At 33.1% G+C, this 15290-nt stretch overlaps 1 protein-coding gene and 1 long non-coding RNA gene across 2 annotated transcripts; both read left to right on the top strand.

The window, feature by feature from the left end:
* The first annotated feature begins 287 nt into the window (after nucleotides 1–287).
* On the top strand, nucleotides 288–4593 carry LOC119193386. Its single transcript, XR_005113940.1, has 4 exons — nucleotides 288–858; nucleotides 1018–1072; nucleotides 1522–1554; nucleotides 2082–4593. It is a non-coding gene; the product is annotated as an uncharacterized LOC119193386 (long non-coding RNA).
* A 5040-nt stretch (nucleotides 4594–9633) lies between these two features.
* Nucleotides 9634–14809, top strand: LOC115449160 (inositol oxygenase). Its single transcript, XM_037446975.1, has 7 exons — nucleotides 9634–9717; nucleotides 10803–10980; nucleotides 11246–11454; nucleotides 12738–12814; nucleotides 12909–13070; nucleotides 13843–13938; nucleotides 14253–14809. Exons 1-7 carry the CDS (start codon nucleotides 9703–9705, stop codon nucleotides 14359–14361), a joined length of 846 nt encoding a protein of 281 aa, XP_037302872.1. The 5' UTR covers nucleotides 9634–9702; the 3' UTR covers nucleotides 14362–14809.
* Nucleotides 14810–15290: the final 481 nt, after the last annotated feature.

Here is a 15290-nt window from a genome sequence, read left to right as displayed (position 1 = left end):
TATATATGAAATCTGATTAAATTTGTATATGTAAATATTGTTCAGCGGCGATAGCCTAGTTGGGTGTGGAACGGACTGCTGAGACAAATGTCCACAGGTTCAACACCCAATGGCACACACCTCTAAGTTTTCTAGAAAAATTATATGTGTATTCTTTGTGAATTATCGCTTGCTTTAACGGTGAAGTAAAACATCGTGAGGAAACCTGCATACCTGAAAAGTTCTCTATAGGAATTTCGAAGGTGTGTGAAGTTTACCAATCCTCAACAGGCCAGCGTGGTGGACTAAGGCTTAATCCCTCTCAGTAGTAGAGGGGGCTCGTGCCCAGCAGTGGGACAGTATATAACTTGTGCTCGCAGCACTGCCGTCATGAAGAAATTTTTCCGGGATAAAAGTCCCGCTTTATATTTTCCCGGGATAATAAGCAGTCTATGGCACTCAGAAATAATTTGCAAAATCAGTTTTCACACAAACTCTTCAATTTTATGTATTACTTTGTAAAGATTAGAAATGCATGATAGCCCATTTGGGAATGGAACGCTCTGCAGAGACAGAAGTCGGCAAATTCACATCTGACTTTAGAGATACCTGTATATTGTTTATTACTTATCCTTCAAGTTGGTCCGAAGTGATAAACATATTTTTTCTATAAGTAAATACTTGTGTACCATCAGTATCATATAACTTCAGGTGTTTAACCCGAATAATATAGATATCGACTGAAAACAATTTTACAAATACGGTGTATTATAATATTTTTTATTTACCAGGTCGATAATTTAGAGTCGAGAAAGAAAAAAGCAGAAGAAGAGGAAAAACGGCGAAGAAAAGAAAAGAGAAGGCATCGAGAAAGAAGAGGTGAGATGTTCTTATTTTAAACTAAGCGTTGCTTGCGGCTCCGTCTGCCTGGTATATCATGAATTTATAACGTCGTATACAAAGAAAAAAAATAACAAAATTGTAATATGTTCTTTAAGATTTGCTTTTTTTGTCTGTCATGTTATAATTTCGTTACAGAATATGAAGATGAATTAGACAGAGCACATCGCAGAAGTAAACGACGAAAGTACAGGTAAGCCATTATTATTATATTGTTGCGATAAAAATATTCTTATGAAGGTATTTCTGACACTTTTTGTATAAAAACATTGATCGTTTTACAGACCAAGGCAGCTGGTTTTGACACTTACCGGTCTGTTGTTTGATGATATATCTTTGTGAATTATTACTGTAAAGTCAGTCATAGGTCTTTCTATTTTAATCAAAATCGCTGAAGTTCCTAACTATATTAATACAGCATGTACTGAAACATATCTAATAGAAATATTATAATTCAATGTGAGACTTCATCTAGTTTTTTTTTTAGGATAGTGCTATGTCATGGCCGATATTATTATATTTAGCATCAAGTATCATTTTGATATTTTTCCAATATTATTTCCTGTCACATTGTGTGAACTGTGAACACCAGAATCAAGTTAAACTACTAATTTAAATGCTAAACAATTATTTTTGTTACAGATCATCTGACGATGAGGAATCGGATTATGACGGGTGAGATTTTTTTTAATATCTTATCATAAAGATTTCATATGTTTACGTGATGTTAGACATCGAAAGAAAACTAGTTTTTCGATTTTATTGAGGCTTTTTGAAGTTTTTTTTTTACTGAACCTTTCGAAGATTTTCCAGCCTTCATGGTCTTACAGAGTCCACCCCATTATCATTTACTAGTTTTATTTCGATATCTTTAGTTATCTTGTTTTAAATAAAATATATTTTTATCAATGAATAATTTTTAGTTACGACATTTTTTTAGTTCATGCTATAGTTTTGCAGATAGCTATAAATGATAGGAAAATATAAAGATGAATTAATATTCATAATTGTTATGTCTATATTCTGAATATTATATTTTAGTTTTTATTAAGTATGTTGTCTGTGGTGAATGCTGGGCACACATATCAGATATTGTATATACCTTTTTGTTTTATTAAATTGAAATGTTAAAATATGTAGTGTTGTTGATGTAAAGACATGAATAAGATAAAATCATATTATAATTACGTCTTATTTGCCAGCTCAAGAAAAAAGAAGCGAAAGAAGGAGAAGAAACATAGCACCAAACCCAAAAAGAAGAGAAGGAGAGAGAACGAAGTAGAAGAAGAAGAAGACATAACACTCCCACCGAACATCGACCTGACGAACACGCTCAAAGAGTTGCGTACAGCGTCGCCAACAAAGGACCTAATGTTCCAAGATATAGACCAAAATATACAGAACTTTACCCAAGATTCTACTGACGAAGAAGATTTCCCTAGAGAGAAACGCAGGAAGCCAAGAAGAGGTGTGAGAGAGTATAGTGAAGGGGAGTGGTCGAGTGATAGCGAGGGTGATTCTAAGTCGTCAGGCAGGGATTTTTAAGTAGTTATAGGACATTGTAGTGTTATTATATTATGAGACTAACTTCCAACGTCTCAGAACGATTATGTAATTTGAAGTCTAGCGTCGAGTTACTCCTGTTTATGGATGGCTTAGGGCACGTCTTTTTTTGGGTTATATTAAAAGGAAAAACACAATTCTGAGCTGACGGTATAATTATATCGACAAATTTGTCAAAAGGAGCCAATGGCCAAACTACAGATTAATATATTGAAAATAGACTTCTGAAGCATAGCTCTGTAAAATGTTAATAAATAGGTATGTCTACGTAATTTCTCAACTTTCGTAAATCAGGGCTTATTATGTTACATTTGGTAAAAAATAAGATATTTACGATTACATATTTATGTTCTAGTAATTCACAGTAAAAACTCAATACATAAAGCAAAAATAAATACGTTAACCAAACCGCAATATTGCAGCGACAAATATTAAACTAGAGTGATGTGTAAACATATGTATAACTACAATGTCATAGTGCATAGTGCAATATTATACTACGGTGTAAGTTGGGTTTTATATTTGTAAGTTTTATTTACGTAAGTCACATACGACAAATTTACTAATTATAAGTAGACATCTCGGTAATATGTTTACAGTAACCATACCTAAGATGTTTTCATTACATAGATACGTTGTCCGAGCTCAATATTGGCAAGACGAAAGCAAGGTAATTGTCCGACATTCATTTAGTCAACCTCTAACCACTGTCGTGGCTAGTCGGCTTACTAACATTTCGTATTTTTATAAATAAAATGCCTTCCTGTGTTTTTAGATGATGTATAAATTATACTCCAACTGTGAATGAAAAAAACGTTTCATTTCATACGTTAGTAAAAGTATGCAATATTTAACTTATTGTTAACTAATAAATGCATTTTATTCGACTGTCATGGCGACCAGAGACCAATAAACTAGATGGCCACGGGGGTCGACGCTCGGGCCGTATCTATGCGAGCTTCTAGGGCTGTACAGGAATGTGATTATATGCGCTGTTTTTATGTACAATTTTGATAGTCTATGACGCGTCTATTTGTAAAACGTCATTGAACCATACGTTCCATTTTTTTGTGACTTACACTTTTTATAAAAGATGTGTTATGAAACGTAAAACTTACGTAAGTAACTTTTAAAAGTAAAACTTACCAATGTAGTTCTCATCTAACAATATGGTTCCGTGTAGATAATGTTAATGTAATTAAATTTACGAGTCCTAGATGGCGTTATTTCTTTAATAAGATCCTATGTTTGAATGATTTGTGTTAGTAGTATGCTGATTTAGTGTATCAATATAAATGCTCAAAAATTATATTGCATTGTAACATAGTTGAAATGAAATGAATACTTATTTGAAATGTGTTTGTTGAAATCCCAACTGAATTTATGAAATGGAATATTCTCTTATAAAAAAATCATTTTTACCTATCCGTAATATGTAAATTTTTATACCAGACACGAATGTAACTTTATAAAAACAAACCACAAAATTCCCCTTGTAACATAATGATTATAAAATTGCAAACTACCGCAAATTAAAATGGTCAATTTTGTGTTATTAGTGTCAGCAAAGATTTCGGTGTGATAAATGATTACTACTGAATAATTACAAGCCATGCGTTAGAAAAAAATAATTACCGAAATTAAGATATTAAACTGTCATTCTTAGAGGTTTAGATTGGCAAGAAAATTTGTAGAAGACGGCTTCTACAAGCGATTTTTTACCAAATAAATAATGATGGGAAGCTGACTTCTGCAAATTTGGAATCATTCAAGACTTGCAGCAATTTTTATGTGTATGGAAATATCGAAATATTATCGCTAGAGTTACCGCATCTGGCAGTACTTGCGCAATATCTGCTGAAAGAACTCGCTAGTCTAAACTTGCAGTAGAAAATGAACATGATTTATGATCTATAACGCTAAGAGAAAATAAAAATGTAATTATCATTTGATTGTTTCTTAATAACAATGTATTTGGCCAATAAGTTAGGAATTGAATATTTGAGAATTGTGTTACGTGTGATTTGTGAATTAAAATAATTGATTTAGGTCCTAAATAGATATCTCATCGAAAATCGATATTTTATCACTACATATTGTGTATAGCTATTATATAAAGTGAATATGGAAAATAAATATAGTTTCGTAAGATTTGTTTGTTTCATTTAAGTTTGAATTTATTCCACTATTAAAGTAGGTAGATATACATACCTTCGCGATTTAAAAAAAATGGCGTTTTGATTTCTGATTGCTTTTTTGTTTTGTTACTATTATCACTCAGCCTTGGCAAAATCACCAATAAATAAATGGCGAAAGCCATAATATACAAGAAGAAGAAAAAGAGTAGGTAGGAAGACAACCATGCGGTTTTTATCTCCTAAAAGCTGCGTTGGGTTTGTGCCTGCTTTTTATTTGCTTGTTATGAAAGATTAAAGCCCAATACTTTTTGCACAATCATTCAATTAAATAGAACTTCTAGAGGTAAGTTTTAAATATAATTTTTCGATGAATTTTGACGCCAAACAACAATGCTACATGCCGCAAAATTGTTAGACGCCGCGTAATCTTTAAATGTGGAAGTATGTAAAATAATGAACATTGTTTAAAATATGTGTATAGACAGTTATATGTTCCTTGATTAAGATGTTATAAACAAAATGATAATCCTGCTTTCAATAACTGAATAATTGGCAAATCATTGTTGTTTATATTTTTCATCAATTGCAAATTATAACTCCGAAACTAAATTATTACTTAAAACTGATAAATGATCTATAATTTTTTATTGATACAATAGATATTAAATACCCTACAGAGAAGGCTTTTATATAACTATTGCTTCTTTGGTGTAATGGCGGTATAGTTGTGGGCTTTGGATTGAAAGGTTTAAAGTTTAACTGCCAGGTTACAAGTGGCACTACAGTTTTTTCTAACACAGATTAGGCCAAGATAAGGTCACGAAATGATGATACGAACTACAGTAAAAACTAATCTAAATCGTGTCATAAAGTATATGTGCTGTCCTCAGGGCCGGCGTAAGGCGTGTGCGACGTAGGTTACCATCCGCGTAATTTTGGAGGCCTCGCGTTTCAAAGATTTGTGGGTAGGTACAGAATTCAGGTTACCCTAAAATCATGGCTTAACCGCATTCATTCTTAAATCCTTGCAACCTATGTTCCTCATATTTATAATTGCGACATTGGGCCGACTGCATATTAGAATAGAATAAAGGCAAATAGAAAAAGAAGAGATGCTATAATAATAAAGAGATGGATATCGTCGGCTGTCATGTCGCATGTAAAACGCGCCAGGTCGTCTATTTTTAGCATCCCGGTATCCATTTATTTCAATTGTTAAACTCCTTGTTCAGTTAACCCAGACATTGTAGTATTCACGTGATCTTACTACACAGACCACGTGCGAGGACTAGGTCACAGCGGTTTACCAATTGCCGCTAGTGTTGTTCTAGGATATACTTAAATATCATTCCATTATACAATAATTACTTACCTATACTATAATTATTTGAACAGCAATCCCAACGAGTAGACGATATAGAGTGAATAACACCGGAACAACGCCGCGTTTCGATTCGTAAAATGAATGTGCGTTGTGCCATTTCATAAGAATATTCACAAAGTTGCTTAAAATTATCAAAATTACCTATCTAGGTACTTACATAATGTTTACCTTATTAATTTATATTTCAATATAGATATTACAGAAAAAATTGATTTCGGTTCGTGAATAAATAAAATTCGACTTTCGACTTAGTAATTCGAATAAAATTAATTTTATACTTGGACCTTGGTATACGTACTCTGAGTCCGATTCTCGTTTATATCATCCCTATATTACACGTGTCAACTGCGGCGAAGACATATTTAGAACGATCGCTTTTTATTGATGCAAGTGGTTTAAAAGTGACTCATTATGTCTATCGAAACTATTTTTAGCCACTTTAGGCTACATTTTTCACTATGGAGAAAATCAAACTATGATACATATAACAAGGGACAACATTATAAATTGTGAAAAAGTAAATTAATAACTAACTCAATTCTGCATTCTGTAATACAAAATTATTTGATCTGCACATAGGCAAGAGCTCATGCAGACGGCGCGGCGCGCGGCGTCTATTATATGCACCAACGATGTGTGTTATGTAGGTTTTATGCGGGTTTTCAGTGCGCACGTTTGTGTCTAAAAGTTCGTAGTTCCTGACCCAACTGCATCAGATTTTAGTTGCGTTTATAATGTGTCGTTAGCGTGTGAAAAATACGCCATCAGCATAAAGGGTCTAAGTCTAGGTAGTAGCACTATAAATGACAGTCAATAGATAAAAATAAATAAAACAAACAAATTCTCGACCTTTAAAAAAAATCATCAATTGATATTTAAGTAGGTATTGTTTGATAATAGAATTTTTCGGCCCACCTTTCATGTTTATACGGTAAACTATTCGCTTTTGTTAGATATTGTTAATTCTTGTCACAGCCGTAATCCCACCATCATTGTAAAGATATTATATCAGTTTCATTATCTCGGAACAAATTGTTTTCTTGGTATAGCTACGTAGTAAGGGCGCCGTCAGGAAGGAGCAGCGGAGGCCAATTGCACCGTTTTCTTGGATTCAACACAAATAATACTTTTTCTGTATTTTAATGGGTCTACTTATATAAAGATATCCGCTTTGCCCGCTCCTGGACCAAAATTAGAGATTTCTAAGCATAAACAAAGATTCATTAATTACACCAAAACAATATAAGTAATTGAATAATAGGTAGATAACTATTTGTTTAAAAATATTTTCGAGTCTTTCCCAGCAGCCAGTACGTAGCTGCCAAATATTGGAACAGCGAAATTGAAGTGCGGGGTCGTCGGCACCCTCTTGTAGATAGAAACTTTTCGATAACATAAATGTCATGTCACGATAAAGTATTTCCTATGAGCAGAAACTTTATCCGTAAAATTAAGATAGTAAAATGCGTCGTGTTTTCCCTAAGTTCATAACTAATGTGCTTACAAAAATTTTGTGTTTCTAGAATCTGGAATTTACTAGTATGTAATGTAGGTATTAGAACATATTATGTCCTCCACTGATTTTAAACTGACTTCAAAAAGAGAAGGAGGTTATCAATTCGACGTGTAGGTATATCTATTATTTTTAATGTTTGTTACCTCAGAACTTAGTCATTTATTAACCGACTCGGATTTTTTTTTTATTTGAAAGTTTATACTTCCAGATTCGTCACGCAGATTTTTTCAAAATCGGTTCAATAGTTTGGTTTTTAAATTAAAATAACAGGAATAAATATATCGCCCAAGTAAACAAAATTGTGAATATTCTTCCCTTTTAATTGTGATTTTACTTTGGGTTTGGTTATACATATAAGTAGGTGTGTTAAGTTATATCGCGGTTCACGATAATTACCTAAAGTCATGTAGTATTTGACACTTTAATAAAATGATAACACGTAGTTAATGGAGTTGAAGAAACAGGCATATTTGGCAATATACGAAACAGATTTTTATATCAGTACCGGAAAGTAGGTAACTACCTAATAAATTTGAATACACTCAATCGAAACATCGTCAATTACTTACATCTTAATTGTCTTTCTTTTATCTTAACTTTGAGAAAATGTTTAGATGTGTAGATGTTTGTTGGAAGTAAACGCAGAAACGACAGAACAGTTATGAATGAAATTTGGCTTACGGCTATACTATGACCTGGATTAACACATAGGTTACTTTTATCCTGGTAATTTTCATCCATAGGAAATATTTTTATTTAATAGATGGCGCTGGCGTTTTATTGTTGATGTAATGAATCACTTTAGTATTTTAGGGACATTTGTAGCGGGAATAGCTCTTCACGCGGATGTAGCTGCGAGCAGCATCTAGTAATTCATAAATGTATGTAGAATTCGTAAAATGATGAAATTAAACGCATAAACCGTTAAATAGATTTGTATGAAAGGCATACCTACACATAGGTTGACAAGTCAAGGATTAAGAAACCCCTAGCCTAATTCGCATTCCAGAAACACACTTTGATTTTTTGGAAAGAACTTTCAATCGGCTAGTGTGCAAATTGCATTCGCCTATATTAGGTAAAAGGTCCAGGGTAGGTATCTGTTTACGTAGGTGTTAAAAAAATTATAGTTCCTTATCAAATTTATTAATATGTCTTTGAAGTTTGAGAGAATTGCATTTGACCTCTTCGTCACATTCGGTACAATCGTACTGTCGGCAACATAAGTTACTCGAATAAAACAATTGTAAGTAAACTACTAATTGCGTTCATTCATTCTTCTATTGAGGAAACAATCGGCGGCATTAGATTAAAACACTCAAGTTGTCCCTCAAAACATTGTTAATGACGTATAAACATGTCAACTACGTAATCAAATGCTTTTTTCGCTAATAATTACCTTTTAAGTTATTCCTAGCCAACATTCTAAAAAACTGTGTGGTGGGCCCTATTTTGTTTTGAGTAGTGCACAACTAAAAGTCAATTAGGCTTTGGTGCTTTCTCTTCACTTAAACAATATATTTAGGTAAATATTTGCACTTGATTACTCCTCTTGTATAGGTGGTTCATGCTTAGCGTGACACAGGTAATTTCGAGACGTAGCTGCTTCGGCAAGTGTCTGTGTCGGATACGTCGACAGGTCGAAGGTTTTGAATATTTTGAGTGCGCTGACGACTCGGCACTGCACCCTGGCCGTTTGTTAAACTAAGAATATTAAGCAATTTAAGACGAAGTTTCTTCAACGTCAAAGGAAATGGTGGAGTAAGCTTCTTACACGGGTTTTCTCAAGGAACAATCTACAATAAGAGATCCATTACAACAGAGTAAAATATTTCTACTGATTCACAGTGTGCAAGTCATTTTGAGTTGCAAGTTGAATTATGGTAACCACTTACTATCAGGCAAGTTGTAAACTTATTTACAGCTGTGGTGATATACATCATACCTCATATTTTACACCTATACATCATATTTTACGCAGTATTTACTAACTACTTTAGATATAAATAACAATTCGTTTGTTTAAAACAATTATCGCTTACAGTTAAATTACGTCAGATCATTATTTGTTAGTTTTATCTTACTTAACTAAAGCCGGCATTATCTTAGATATCAACCTCTCGAGATGTGCTAAACGCCCTATATAACTGCTAGATAACAGAAAGGAACTATTATAGAAATTAAGATACTCACAAGAACCAGCGTCTTGCATTGCGAAAAAAATGACGACTGACGTGGTGAGTAAATATTTATTTGTTCGTATATGCCGCGCTGACAACAATAATTGTACTAATATTTACCTACTAATATTAAAATATAAAAGTTCTTTTTTAAAAAGGTGTTCTCTATTAAATAAATGCAGCGAGTGGAGAGGTATTTAAAATTTTACGTGTAAATTGTGTTAGCCAAATATGCCAACAAAGAACGCCAACACGTTGCCATCATGAAACAACAAAAGCCTGATGAGACCCGAAACCATATCATGAACTGTTGCTCTATGCACAACGAACCTCATCGAGTTTTTTTTTCTCGTCGCACCTCGTCTTTTGACAACATTATTTACCGCCATTTTTAATAAACAATCCAAATAGCTTTTTTCGATCTACTCAAAAATTTACCAATCATAACAAAGGTTTTTTGACATGCTTACCAATGAGATATGTATTTTGATTGGTTCATTCTCCGGATCAGATTGAAAATTAAGATCCTTTATTGTAAACGGTTAATAATTAATTCATGTATGAATGAATGAATTTAAATAGAACAAAATAGTACATAATAGTGGCGAAGGGTGAAATTTTTCGAAAGGGAAGTCGAAACATATAAGTACTAATAATATGTATAAATGGGGTCTACAAATCATTCTAATGATAATTTTAGATAAATTACGAAACAGAAACCGGCAAGAACCGGGTTTGCCACTGGTACATAATTGAAAAAACAGACTTACAGAGACCTAATTCTACATAAAATAAATTAATATAAAACTATGAGATCCTTAATGCTAGAATTTCCAAGGGTACCTAAACTAGGCATAGCCTGTATTCTAGACTACCATCGACAGAGTAAATCTTAACTGAGTTTTAACGATATTTATGAATAAACATTTATTTGCTGTAATATGTTTGTGTTAATTGGTGCTCTATAATCTCTACATGGTATACTTCAGACAGGTATAAACATTTGGGGTGGTATATCGATCAATATTATTATACCGTGCCGTTTTTTATTATGAACCTTTTTCTTATGAGCGCAATATTTTACATAAGTATATCTTTCGAATTATTATTTGTTTGAATATACATTCTGTTTATTTTTTCAGAAATCTCCGGTGTCGATGATCGACCCATCCCAATTGTTGCGTCCTGAGCCCACGTTCAACGACAAACCCATTAACGCGTTCCGTGACTACAGTGTTGATGACAAGGACCCTATCAAGGAGCGCGTGCGCAGAACTTACTATGACATGCACACCAATGTCACCGTCGACTTTGTCAAGCGTAAGTTACAATATCTCTAACCATTTCTATTTAGCTTCATAATCAAGCTTGTCGCCAGTAATCAAAATAGAAGAAGAAGAGCTATTGCTATATTTTTTTCATATAGATTACAGCTCTTTAGTGCATATTCCCCGTATTACCTGCATGGTTTTAAATAACAATAAAAATACATAAATATAAGTATGTTGCTCCAAATAACTACACATTGTGCATAAATAACGGCTTCATCATTTAAAAAAAACCTAATTTTGCGATCTACTCGTAGAAAAACGCGAAAAGTGGTTAAAGTTCAACCACTTCAAAGCCACGATCAAGGAAGCACTGATCAAATTGAACGAGCTGGTGGATGAGTCCGACCCCGACACTGATCTTCCCAACATCGTGCACGCCTTCCAGACCGCCGAGAGGATCCGAGAAGACCACCCTAACGATGACTGGTTCCAACTCACCGGACTCATTCATGATTTGGGCAAGGTATTTACAAACTTTAATGAATGTACAAAGTTTTGTCAGCTTACAACCTATGCTTCTCCTAGGCTTATAGTTTTAGTATGAGTTACCAATATTGATGTCCCAACGAAGCCATTATACCGAAATTAATTGTCAATATTTAGATCGAATTGACAGTCAAATCGTATCGCTAGGACTATTGTCGGTAGTCGCAGCAATCACAGGCAATAAGTAGCTTCTGAATTTTATATTCATGTCAATGATGTGGTAAACTTGCTTGCCAATTAATTTAATAACTGTACACTATTTAAGCAGCATTGACGACAATACCTACAATAGGTTTTAGCATATTTACATCGCCTAAATCCAAGCTTAAATTATCGAATTCTAGAATGCAAATAAAATTGTTATAATATTCCTCTACATACAATCAAATTTGTTAATGATTATATTTTAGTAAACAGCGCTGATTATTTTTATTACAGTTGATAACTTTTTGACCCTGTTATTTTTTCCACGTGCGTATTATTTAATAAAAGATATAACTTCATATTTATTATGAAAAACAGATAAAACATCCCAACAGAGAGTTAAGTATAAGGTAAATAGTATATATTTTACTGCCTCTAGCGATGTTTGTAGATAAAACCATTATACATAATGTTGCTAAAAGATAATAATCTTCTTGTTATGCTTTCCATACTTGACTAAAACAGGAATCTGTTGGCACTGTTTTCTTTTAAGTAGGTACAAATGTATACGCTAAAAACGTGCAGAAAATACACGCAATGCTCATAGCAAAACGGGTGATCAGATATAAATTATAATAGATGAAATGTGATGTTCAGCATTACTTTACGACTTCAATATTACGCAGTTACTTCCACTGGCCTTGGTTCTGAGTATTATTTTCATTGAATCTTAGGACTTGTTTTTGCTTGGAATAGATGAAGCTAGCATTTTTACCGAGTCTTTACCTGAATATAACAGCGGTTCTAAACGACAAGACCGCGACTCTCGTGTATCACGAAGAGAATATAACTTTATTAATGACGGACTGTACGAATAATTGTAGTAATGATGTTGCAGTAAGAAGGGTTTATTTATTTCCTATCTTTCCCATCGTCCTCTTTGTCAGGGCTCAGGGAAACTTTGCTTGCGACCCACCAGTGAGTTGCGACTTATAGTTTGAAAAATGCTGCTATAAGTAGTACGAACACAGTTTTTATAATCGCGGTATTTCTGTGGATTTTTTATGTCTGGCCGAACTATCACTCTGTTACGAAAAAAAATATGTTTCTTAACAGGTGATGGCATTCTACAACGAGCCGCAATGGTGTGTAGTAGGAGATACTTTCCCAACCACAGCCATATCTATCAATAAGTATTTTCTATCTATCTTTAAAACTTCGAAACACCTCTTCCTTTTTAAATATTGTGACTATGTGTTTCTAGTATCGTTTGCAAATTTCATAAAGACGCTTTTATGATTTATTTTTATTTAGCACTAAATACGGAATGTACGAGCCTCACTGCGGTTTGGACAATGTCCTCATGTCTTGGGGCCACGATGAGTATCTGTACCAATTTCTGCTGCACAACAAAGCCAAGATCCCAGAGAAAGGACTTTACATGATAAGGTAAAGTTCGCAACATATATAAAAATGAAGTACTACTTTCTTGATTATTTTCATAACCGTATGTTTCAAAGTAATTTTAAATCTAGAAACCACTATTTTAGGAGCGGATATTATTGAAATTTTCTTTATAATTAGAAATATTTTTGCAAACGATGTGTATATCATAAAGTGTAATTTTAGTTCATTGCAATTCTAACTATGGGTTTATACTTATTTAGAATCTCTAGGTCGCAACTTGCGACAGATTATTGCGTCCGACAACTTTTACCATCTGCACCTATTAACTTTATAATAGTTCAATTATCGTGATAGTGACATTTTATTGTTGCATTGATATTGTAACTCTAAAACGACAGTTACAATAAATTCTTACGTCTTTCCGTAATATTTATAAGGTAGGGGAATCCTTAAAGGCCCACCTGATTTTTACATCTTAATAACATTGTTTTGTAAAAAATTATAAAAGACCCTTTGATTTACATACATACATACATAACATCACGCATTTATCCCCGAAGAAGTATGCTGAGAGGCGCAACTAGGGCACCCACTTTTCGCCAAGTATGTTCCGTCCCATGATGTGATAGGGGGCGAGCCTATTGATTTAATTACAACATATCACTATATGTATTATAAAATACCAAAGATATGGACAATGGATTTTGTTAAGAACCGTTCTTTTTGCAGTCACTATAATAAGAAGCTAAATGTAAAAAAGTTGGAAATTCTTAATTCAGCCTTTAGCTTTGTTAGTAATTTTCACTTTGTTTAGGTATCACTCTTGCTACCCCTGGCACGCGGGAGGCGATTACCGTCACCTCACTAACGAGAAGGACGAGCAAATCCTCAAATGGGTGCTTGAATTCAAGTAAGTATCCAATTCATTCATATGATGACTTCCCGGTACAGCCATAATAGAGTAAGTGTTGAAAATTGAAAATGATGTTGGTTACTCTCATGTTTCCCTGTGAACTGGAGATATTTGTGTCAAAAATCGTGTGTGTTTTATTCATGTTGCGATGTTAATCAACAGATAATTTCTAAATATTCTAGACAGACTCAAAACCTAATGCAATAATGGAGATTTTAACGTTAATTTCTATGAAAAAATCCAACGCACAAAATCCTTATTCTAAATTTCACCTTTATAATATTTATTAATAATTACTATATTTTTAACAGCAAATATGACCTGTACACAAAGAGCGAAAAGGTACCGGACATAGAAGCGTTGTGGCCGTACTACGAGAAACTGATCGACAAATACATCCCAGGAGTCTGCGACTTTTAAACGGGCCCGCGGCCTCACCTAACAGCGATAAAAAATCCAACAAATTTTACTTTTTTATTGTGTTGTGATGGCAAATGAAGTCAGTTAGACAGCTTTAAAAACATACTACTTATATTAATGTTTTGTGAAACTGAAGGCTTTTGATAACATTTTGTACAATTTTAGAATAGTTTATTCATGTATTTATTTACTGAATCTGGAATGTTCTTGATAAGATGAACATTGAACAAGTAAGTATTGTTAAAAATTTTAATATATTAAATTATAACTAATACAAGTTTAATATCAAATAATTACCAACTATAGAATATGTAAATAATTATCGACGACTACCATTGCTTATTTGTAAATTACTCATTAACCTGTAATGAAAAATGATGTATTATTATTTATAAAATCTATTGCAAATTAACACTCTCTTAATAGAATTGTTATTGATATTAGAAAATGTTGTTTCATATACATATACACATCTGCTATTATGTTATACTTAGAAAACAGAGCCATTTACCTGCGGTTTTGATTGTAGAGGGTAGAATTGGCTTTATCAGCTTATGACAATAAATATTGTTGAAGCCGTCTTACATGAAGTCGTAATTTTAAAAAGGTTAAATATGCATATTAAAGTTATACGCGAAATAAAACTAATTCAATCAGTCATTCTTGGCCATCACAATGAGCCCATCTCATTCATGATTGCTGAACTACATACGATTCTAAATATAGATAACAATCCTTTAATAACAATAATATAGCTATATATATCGAAGACCATAAGTGCCAGGGATATGTAACGATTTGTCCGTGAAATACAAACATAACATAATTCAACTACATAAATGAAGTTTATGAAGTTTTTTGGATGATTGGGTGTTTATTACTATTTAACTCACGATCCGTTCAAATGTTTTGGATTAAATTTTACACAC

Source organism: Manduca sexta, unplaced genomic scaffold (genome assembly GCF_014839805.1).
Source record: "Manduca sexta isolate Smith_Timp_Sample1 unplaced genomic scaffold, JHU_Msex_v1.0 HiC_scaffold_460, whole genome shotgun sequence".
NCBI lineage: Eukaryota > Metazoa > Arthropoda > Insecta > Lepidoptera > Sphingidae > Manduca > Manduca sexta.
Note: the sequence above shows the minus strand (reverse complement) of the source record. Positions and strands in the feature narration are given on the sequence as shown.